We start from the raw sequence: 10,167 nt of genomic DNA on the forward strand, positions 1-10,167 counted from the left end.
AAATGTGTGTGTATATATATATACACACACACATACAAACATACGAGTCACTTAGCTGTACAGCAGTAATTAACACAATATTGGAAATCAACAATATTTGAATAAAGATTTTTTTTTTTTTACAATTTTAGGAAGGCCTCCAGAAAGCTCTGAGTCCAGTGGGGCTCCTCCTAACCTTTCCTCCCTCCAGGCTGAGTGCAGCCACAGTTGTGTGGGAATGCTTGCCCTCTGTGTTGAGAGCAGGAGCTGCAGCCTTCTCCTTGTTCTCTCAAGATACAGTTCGCCAACACATATAATTTCAAGCACCTACTGTCTGCCAGACGTTCTAGTTGCTGGGATACAGTGTGGCTGACTCCTTTCCCTCAAGAGAGGTTCATACTAGTTGAGGGAGGCAATCAACAAGCATCAAATAACTAAATCAATCAATCACATCCAATTTTGATCACTGTTAGGAAGAAAATAAAATAGAACACCATAAAAAGTAACTAGCATTGGTAATGTAAGGAGGAGATGGAAGCAGGCTGGGTTATTCAGAGAGGCTGGTTGGTGCATTCGTCAGGCAGGAAGATCACTGAAGCAGCAGTAACAATACCCCAAACAGTAACTTGAATATTGGAAACATGTGATGAGGTAATATTTCCAATATATGTTATTGTGGTGGACCAGGTGATCCACCCAGTGTTTTGAATCTGGGCCAAGAAATGTGGACAGGCAGAAAAGAAGGAGACAATCTCAGGGTTTGGGGTCAGGGTGGGCTTCCCTGGGACACAGAGAATAAGGACGGCACTGGGATGGTATTACCTCTTAACCCTGAAGAAGTGAAGTGAAAGTCACTCAGTCATGTTTGACTCTTTGCTACTCCATGGACTATACAGGCCATTGGAATTCTCCAGGCCAGAATACTGGAGTGGGTAGCCTCTCCCTTCTCCAGGGGATCTTCCCAACCCAGGGATCAAACCCAGGTCTCCTGCATTGCAGGCTATTCTTTACCAGCTGAGCCACAAGGGAAGCCCAAGAATACTGGAGTGGGTAGCCTATCCCTTCTCCAGGGGATCTTCCCAACCCAGGGATCGAACCCAGGTCTCCTGCATTGCAGGCTATTCTTTACCAGCTGAGCCACAAGGGAAGCCCAAGAATACTGGAGTGGGTAGCCTATCCCTTCTCCAGCGGATCTTCCCAACCCAGGGATCGAACCCAGGTCTCCTGCATTGCAGGCTATTCTTTACCAGCTGAGCCACAAGGGAAGCCCAAGAATACTGGAGTGGGTAGCCTATCCCTTCTCCAGCGGATCTTCCCCACCCAGGAATCAAACTGGGGTCTCCTGCATTGCAGGTGGATTCTTTACCAACTGAGCTATCAGGGAAGCCATAAACTTCTCTCATATTATCTTAAAAAGGGAGAGGCAATACATCCAAGACTTAGGTACCAAGCAAATATTTTATATGAATTAACTCACATAGGAGGATTACTTGACAGAGACTACTGCCCACATTTTACAAATAAGGAAATTGAGGCAGAGGTGGCTTGAGTAACTGTCCTGTGAATGACTAAATAATGCCTCCAATGATGTTCATGTCCTAATCCTCAGCACCTGTGAAGATGTTAGCTAACATGATAAAAGGATGTTCTTCAAATGTGATTTAATCACGAACTTTGCTATGGAGAGATTATTCGGGATTTTCTGGATTTGCCCAATGTAATTATAAGGTTCCTTATAAGAGTCAGAAAGGAAATGGAAGCCAGAGGTAGGAGTGATGTGGCCAGGAGCCAAAGAATATAAGGAGCTTCTAGAAGCTGGAAAAGGCAAGAAAACAGATTCTCTCCTCTGGCCTCTACAAGGAATTTCACCTTGATTTTAGTCCAGTGAAACTGATTTCAGACTTCCGGCCTCCAGAACTGTGTGTATGTGTGTGTGAAAGTCTCAGTCGTGTCCGACTCTTTGCAACTCCACGGACTGTAGCCTGCCATGCTCCTCTGTCCATGGAATTCTCCAGGCCAGAATACTGGAGTGAGTAGCCATTCCTTTCTCTAGGGGATCTTCCCAACCCAAGGATCAAACCCAGGTCTCCTGCATTGCAGGCAGATTCTTTACCATCTGAGCCACCAGGGAAATTGCTTTAAGTCAACTAAATTGGTGATAATTTGTTTCAGCAACAGTAGGAAACTAATACATCGCCCAAGGCCACCAGAGCTTCAGAGTGTCAGGGCCAGAGTTAAAATCAAGGCTATCTGGTGCCAGTGTGAAGATTTAAGCACTGTGTTATATGGCTGCTCACAGGCAGAGTAAAATTTCAGGTTGAATGTAAAATAAGCGTCCCCGAGATTTTCCTCTTATGCTCAGAATTTCACGTCTCAGAGAAACTAAAACCAACCAGCCAACCAAACACACACAGAGAGAGCGAGAGAGAGAGACAGAGAGAGAGAGACAGAGAGAGAGAAACATGGGATCCAATGTTCACCTGTCCCCTTACTTCATGTTTTCAGTCATGGACCCAAGAGATCACTAAACAAACTTCCCATTTCAGCAATAAGGAATTTGAGGACTAAGGGATTGTGATTTCAAGTTAACCAGATGGCTGGTGAAGCAATCAGGGGCAGGAGGTGATGTGGGGCTGCCCATCCCATTGCCTCTAAGGGGCTCAAGCAGAGTCCAGTGGCAAGTGAGGACCAAAGGATCCAGGCTTCCTGTGTTTCTCATTATTTGCTCAGAAAAGGTGGGAGGAGAAATGTGCATTGCACATCTACCCAATATAATATCGCTAGAAGAACTCAAAGTTCTCTCTGTAGCAACTTTTTAGCCCCTTTTGATTATTATATTCCAAAATATTAGCCACTTTTATGCCCTGGTCGCGTGGTCCCCAGCTAACACAACAGCTACGACTGAGTGGGAACTCATGAATATTACTTGAACAAGAAGCTTATGATAGCATCCTTAGACCAGTGCTTTTTCAGAATTTAACAGCCACACAAATCCTTTGAGAATCTTGTTAAAATGCAGATTCAGAGTCAGAAGGTCTGGTTGGGGCCTGAGATTGGGCATTTCTACCAAGTTCCCCTTCGACGCTGATACTGCTGGTCCATGGTCTGTATTTTTCCAAGTCCCTGAAAATGAGACCTCCCTATCCATAAACAAAATGTAAGTCCTGCAAAGTTTGGTCATTTAATGTAAGTTTGCAAAGAATGCATGGAAATAGATTTTTCCCCTTTTTGGTAACCCTGTCCTCCCAGTAAAGGGAGTCAATGAGACGCCAGAGTTGAATGGAAAGAGTTGGAAGCGTGCCCCCAATACCTGCTCCCTGCGCTCAGCTGTCTTCCAGAGGCGGGGAAGGGTGTAATGAGAGGAAGGGGGCAAGTGTCCAGGAGCGCCCACGCCTCTTCTCCTCTTCCATTTTCAGCCTGTGAGGTGCATCTGCCCCCTCTGAACCGCCGAGGTCACAGGCGAACACACCCAGCGCCGCGCCCCGCTCTGCGCCTTTGCCCGGGCGGAGACGGCCGACGCGCGTGCGTGCGCGCTCGGTATAAATAGATCGCAGGCGGCGGCCACTGGACAGAGCCAGGCTGCGGGCACCGCGGGCCATGGCGGGCGAGGACCACCAGTGGCAGGGCAGCATCCTGTACAACATGCTCATGAGCGCCAAGCAAGTGCAAGCGACCCCGGAGCCGCCCAAGGCACGGGTGGGGGCCGCGTGCTGGGGCTGCTCCTGTGGCTCTGAGCCCCCGGTGGGCAGAGAGGGACTGACCGGTGCGCCGGCCACGGTGCTCCTGTACCGCTGCTGCTTTTGCGGGGAAGACCACCCGCGGCAGGGCAGCATCCTCTACAACCTGCTCATGAACGCCAAACAAGCGCAGGAGACTCCGGAGGCGCCCGAGGAAGGATTAGGGGGCGCGTGCTGGGGCTGTTCCTGTGGCTCTGAGCCCCCGGCGGGCAGAGAGGGGCTGACCGGTGTGCGGACCACGGTGCTCCTGTACCGCTGCTGCTTCTGCGGGGAAGACCACCCGCGGCAGGGCAGCATTCTGTACAGCTTGCTCACCAGCGCCAAGCAGACGCACGTGGAGCCGGAAGCTCCCGAGGCGCGGCCGGGGGGCGCGTGGTGGGACAGCTCTTACAGCGCGCGGAGGCTAGGGGGCCGAGAGGAACTGCAGGGCGGGCAGGCTGGTGCGCTCCCGTGCCGCTGCTGCTTTTGCGGCGAAGACCACCCGCGGCTGGGCAGCCTCCCCTGCCACGTGCCCCCGGGCGTCAAGCCGACGGACTTGGGTCGAGAGGCACCGCCGGGGACCCCCTGGTGGGACCCCGCGCGCGGCGTGCGGCGGCGGGTGACCCTCAAGAGCCCACAGGTGGTCTGCGAGGCCGCCTCGGCGGGCCTGTTGAAGACGCTGCGTTTCGTCAAGTACTTGCCCTGCTTCCAGGTGCTCCCCCTGGACCAGCAGCTAGTGCTGCTGCGCAGCTGCTGGGCGCCGCTGCTCCTGCTGGAGCTGGCCCAGGACCGCTTGAACTTTGAGACGGTGGAGACCTCTGAGCCCAGCCTGCTGCAGAGCATCCTCGCCACCAGGCGGCGGGAGACCGCGGGCAACGAGCCACCGCCCCAACCCCCACTGCTGCCGCACTCGGTCCTGCCGCTGGAGGCCGAGTATTTGCCGTCGGCCGCCGAGGTCCAAACCATCAAGGGCTTCCTTGCCAAGTGCCGGAGCCTGGATATAACTACCAAGGAGTACGCCTACCTCAAGGGGACCGTACTCTTCAACCCGGGTAAGGGCGCCGTCCTCGGCTCTGGCTTTTCTCCGCAGTACCTACCCTGGGGCGCAGACGAAGAGCTTTCAGTTAGGGGAGTTTGAGGGTGCACAAGTGAGGAATCATGACTAACTCAGCAGAGATAGGGGAGTTCCGGAAACCCATTCCTTGTGAGGGGCAGCCGAGAGGAGGAGGGGAGCTGTTTGCTAAGGTTTGTACTTGATCTCTCGACACCTTTTTGTTACCACAGAAAAGTTTGTGGCTTGGGGGACTTACTTGGCTATATTCCTTGTCAAATCTTCTAAATCCAGTAGCGTACTTTTAAAAAAGAAAATAAAGTTTGTGTTCGCTGCAAATTCTGCAACGTCTGTTTGTGAAACTCAGCTCTGAAATTTACCAGAGGCTTTTTTTTGTCGGCGGAAGTCTGTTAAGGCTGACAAGAAAAGAAACATTTGTTAAGGATCCATAGAGAGACCATCCCCTGGGGGGAACTGGCAGGAAGGACACTGGACTCAATGTTTCGTGGGTCTGCCTCTGAGCGGTCATTTTAATGGTCCTAAGTAGTTGAACTATCTCATCGTGTGAATGTGACAGGTTAGCAAAGGGATAGGAAAAAGACATGTTCAGGACTGCAAGCAGGAGTGCTGTTTTAGAGCCTTTAGATACCTTGTGGCTGTTTAGTCACTAAGTCATTCGGACTCCTGCGACCTGCCAGGCTCCTCTGTCCATGGGATTTCCCAGGCCAGAATACTGGAAGGGGTTGCCATCTCTTTCTCTTAGATACCCTAGAGACCTCCTTGTCAACCCTGGGCCTCTCCCTCTTCCTCCATCCCTTTGGCAGATTAGGTAGTCCAGTTGCAAGCGACCTTACTCCAAAGTAAATGGCCACTGAGTTGTGGCACATGAGTCTCCTGGGCCCAAGGGGATGTCCACTGCCCCACACTCTCAGGGTGCCTGTAGGGTGCTGAACACTGCCCCGCTAAGCACAACCAAATCATCCAAGAACATCTCCCTGGACAGCCCAGCACTCTGTCTCGAGTGTGTCCTACTACTAGAGTCATCTTTGACCAGCATCCTTCCAAGAGGTTGGTGGGTGGGCAGGAAATTTTCAGATAGCTTGAGACGGTATAGTTTTCACCATGCTCCCACTACATCCTTTTTCCTGACACCAGGTGTCTTGCTGTCATGTCCTTGGGGTTATGTCCTTGCTTCCTACCTAGCATGTTTGAAGTGGTCAGGAACAGTATTTAATGGGATGATAATTCAGACCTCACATTTCAGGACTTAGAGACCTCAGCTTTATCCCAGTGATCATTATAGGTTACCTTTTGCTTATACCACTGTTTTCCAAACTTGCCTGTGCTCTTGGGGGTGGGAGTCATTCAAAATCTTTCCAGGTTCTTCCTCTGGAAGTTCTGATTCAGTAGCTCTGGTAGAAGGTTTGCAAATGTGCATCCATAGTAATGGATTCTCACGTGGTTCTTAAGATCGTTGGGAAGACTGTTTTCTTGCTCCTTCAGACATGTTATTAGACATGTGCTTTGTTCTGCTGGAATAAAAAGGTAAGACAAGCCCTAAGCTTTCAGAAGTTTACATCCCACTGCCTTACCTTTTCCTCCACCCTGTTTTGCATCCCTTATTCTTCCCCTGCTTTTCAGAATTCTCTCTCAAATCCACCCAAGTTGGGTATGCTTTAAATACAAATATACTTTATCTGGGAAAAAGTACTGCCTGCTAAGTGTGTGGCCTTTCTTTGGTGTTTATCATTTTGTATCCCCTGATCTTTATGTTTAAAAATGTCCCTCCCCCCTCCCATGGAGTCCATCAATCTGCTTTTCTTTCCTCAAATTACTTTCAAGGCAGGTCTTGGTGGGGCAGCGGGGGCAGGGGGGAGTACTTTTAGAGGAGGATGGAGGAAGAGCAGTGTGGTATGAAAGCAGAGAAGAGTAGAGTTCACAAGATGAAGTTTTAATAAACCATGAATTTAGACCTGGTGGAGCTTCCAATTTTTGGTGGTTTCATGCAAGCTTCTGAAGCTAGAGGAACCCAGTGGGCTACAGTCCATGGGGTCGCAAGAGAGTCAGACATGACTTAGCAACTAAACAACAGAACAACATGAATGGAATCCCAGTGCAGTAAAATTGGGTCTCAAGCCTGGATAATGAACTGTAGGTAGTAGGGGATGGTAATGCATGGGCTGGGGTAATCAGAATTGGAATATGGATTATAGATGTTGCACTATTTTTGTTCTCATCGATCAGATTTGATACTTGCCTATAATAGAAATAACTTGCCTATTGCCAGTATGTTTTTTTTTTTTTTTTTTTTTAAAGAACACTGGCTGGTTCTGTTACGCTGACAATGAGCATGATGCTTTTAAAATACTTTGCCATTGGATTCATAGAAAATGGGAAGGAAAATGATTACAATAATCAACACCATTTACACTGAACGGTAAATTGGTACTTACTTAAATACAAGTTAAAGAGTTTACAGTAATAGTCCAGTAATAGTACCATTGTGTAGGATTAAAGGACTTTGAAAAGCAGCCTCCTCTTACCACCCTCTTTGTAAAACCTAACAGGCATTTAATCTTCCCTGTATTGTATTTCATTCTATTTTACTTGGGTCGCAATGGCAACCCACTCCAGTACTCTTGCCTGGAAAATCCCATGGATGGAGGAGCCTGGCGGGCTGCAGTCCATGGGGTTGCGACAAGTCCGACAGGACTGAAGTGACTTAGCAGCAGCAGCAGGTTGTATTTGAAAAGTTACTCTTGTACCATGTTGCAATCAATGATGTTTTCATGCTTACTCTTTAACCCTTTAAAGACTGCTTAAAAGCCTTTTGGAATGCTCATTAGAATCCATTTTTAAAAGATTTTTTTGATGTGGACCATTTTTAAAGTCTTTATTGAATTTGTTGCAATACTGTTTCTGTTTTATGTTTTTGTTTTTTGGCCAGGAAGCATGTGAGATCTTAGCTCCCCAGCCAGGGGAGCACACCCACAAACCCCTGCACTGAAAGGCAAAGTCTTAATCACTGGACTGCCAGGGAAGTCCCTGGAATCACTTTTTTAAAAACCTTCCCCAATACAGAAATCATGGTACAATGAACTAAGTGGCCAGTATTAACTCTTAAATTATTATGGGACTCCAGACTAAAATCAGCTTGCAGGCAAATAATTAAAATGAGACTGTCAGTCACAGTTGACAGCTGTGAAGTCCACCACCATGTGCTGTAATCATTACAGTGGTGGGAAATTCAAGGGAGGATGGTGAAATATTAGGGGCAAAACTTCTCACTTTATACTAAGGCCCATTTCCTACAGGTAAAATGTAAGGTGCACACTTCTTGAAATAATTTTAATGTCTTTGTATGTGCATAGAGAGTGAACTGGAGCAGTGCTATTCATTAAACTATATTCAACTGTCCTCCTGAGTTAAATATGCATTTGGCTTAGGACCAGCAGTTTTTGAATATGAGCATACAAACATAGTGACTATTAAATAAGTCACATGATACTTTCTTCTTGGAGGCTTTGCTCCTAAAACCTTAGAACTGGTTTGGCACTTTCTTTGTTGAAAAGAACTTTTAACCAGGAAGCTTGAGCATTGTTTTAGTTGGTGTGTGTATGTGCTCAGTTACGTCAGTTGTGTACAACTGTTTGTAACCCCACGACTGTAGCCCGCCAGGCTCCTCTGTCCATGGGATTTCCCAGGCAAGAACATTGGAGTGGGTTGTCATGTCCTTCTCTAGGGGATCTTCCCAACCTGGGAATCTTCCCAACCCAGGGATCAAACTCGAGTCTCCTGCACTGTTAGGCGGATTCTTTACCACTGAGCCACCTGAGAAGTCCCCCCACCCCCATCCCTAAATATCATTTGTTGTTCAGTCACTTAGTCATGTCCAACTCTCTGTGACCCCATGGACTGCAGCATGCCAGGCTCCTCTGTCCATGGGATTTCCCAGGTGAGAATATTAGAGTGGTTGTCATTTCCTCAAGGAGGCAAAAGGATCTATTGAAAAATCTAGTCAAGGGTTCTGAGTGAGTGTTTCTAAACAAGATATTTTCTGCCGTTTTTCTCCTGCAGACCTGCCAGGCCTGCAGTGCGTGAAGTACATCCAGGGACTTCAGTGGGGAACTCAACAGATACTGAGTGAACACGTCAGGATGACACATGGGGTGTACCGGGCCAGGTTTGCCGAACTGAACAGTGCCCTCTTCCTTCTGAGATTCATCAGTGCCAACACCCTGGCTGAACTGTTCTTCAGGCCCATCATTGGCACCGTCAGTATGGATGATATGATGCTGGAGATGCTCTGTGCAAAGTTGTGAAGGCACGCAGGCCACACATGTGCTGTTCACCATGAAGCACGATGGAGCAGCTATGGGCAGAAGTATAAAATAGTGTAAAATAAAGTTTCTTATTATTTTTACACACAGTATTTTTGTAGTCCGTTAAAGAAAAACTCCAGTTACAGACGATTAGAAAATCCTCTGTTCCAGGCTGCATCACTGCAAAGGAGTGTTTCCCAACAGGAAATGCATCTCTGTACATCATTTAAAGACAGAGCAGGGGGTTTGCACTCATACACTATTTTTATCATAGTCTCTCCATTGAACCTGCTGAAATAAAATTTGGAACATTAAGTTATAATGTTAAGTTGTTAACCACTCATTTGGTTGCGAAAAGATTCATCAGGGTTTAAGGACAGCTTCAAAAAATACTAAAGACCTAGGCATTGTAAACAAAAATTACTTTTGTAGGTTTGCTCTCTCTGCCACTCCCATTAGCTGTGGGGAAGACTGTCTTTGTACAAAGTCAAGTGGAAATCTCTGATCAGAGAGGTACCTGAAAGTGAAATAGGAGGTTTTTCAGAGTTTTAGTGTGGGATTTTTCTGTACACAGTAAATAAAGTTCAGGAAACTTATATTCTATAAGGAGGCTCTATGGTTCCAGAAAATCAACATCATTCTAAATCCCCAATTGTACCTCGCCTTTTAGATGCATTACATAAATAACCGTCACATTGAATGAGCATGGTATGAAATATAAAGTGACTTTATCGTTGGCTCCTGCTGCCCCTTTAAATGCAATCAATGAAGCTAGTTCTTCCTTGTCCCTGGATAAAATTTAGGGCACTGAATGTTTATTCACATAGGTAATAAATGGCTCATCAGTGATTAATACATCTAGTCCAGGTTAATAACCCATTGCAAAGACTCTTGAAATTTCTTTTGTGCAAACTTCTTTGGCAGTGTGATAAATCTATGGACATCTTCTCAGAATGAGGCTCTTGATAATGCAGCAAATAAAATAGTTAGGATTCCAAAGAAAATGAGTTATGTCAAAAGATAGTATTAAGAATGTTAAACTTTCTGCTGTACAGCAGAGTGACTCAGGTATACACAGATACATTCCTTTTTATACTCT

At 47.1% G+C, this 10,167-nt stretch overlaps 1 protein-coding gene across 1 annotated transcript; it reads left to right on the plus strand.

Annotated features, from left to right (window-relative positions):
* The first annotated feature begins 3,555 nt into the window (after positions 1-3,555).
* Positions 3,556-9,390, plus strand: NR0B1 (nuclear receptor subfamily 0 group B member 1). The gene is made up of 2 exons (NM_001205857.1): positions 3,556-4,747; positions 8,824-9,390. The coding sequence occupies exons 1-2, from the start codon at positions 3,577-3,579 to the stop codon at positions 9,066-9,068; spliced, it is 1,416 nt and encodes a 471-aa protein (NP_001192786.1). The 5' UTR covers positions 3,556-3,576; the 3' UTR covers positions 9,069-9,390.
* The last annotated feature ends 777 nt before the right edge of the window (positions 9,391-10,167 follow it).

This window comes from Bos taurus, chromosome X, assembly GCF_002263795.3.
Source record: "Bos taurus isolate L1 Dominette 01449 registration number 42190680 breed Hereford chromosome X, ARS-UCD2.0, whole genome shotgun sequence".
NCBI lineage: Eukaryota > Metazoa > Chordata > Mammalia > Artiodactyla > Bovidae > Bos > Bos taurus.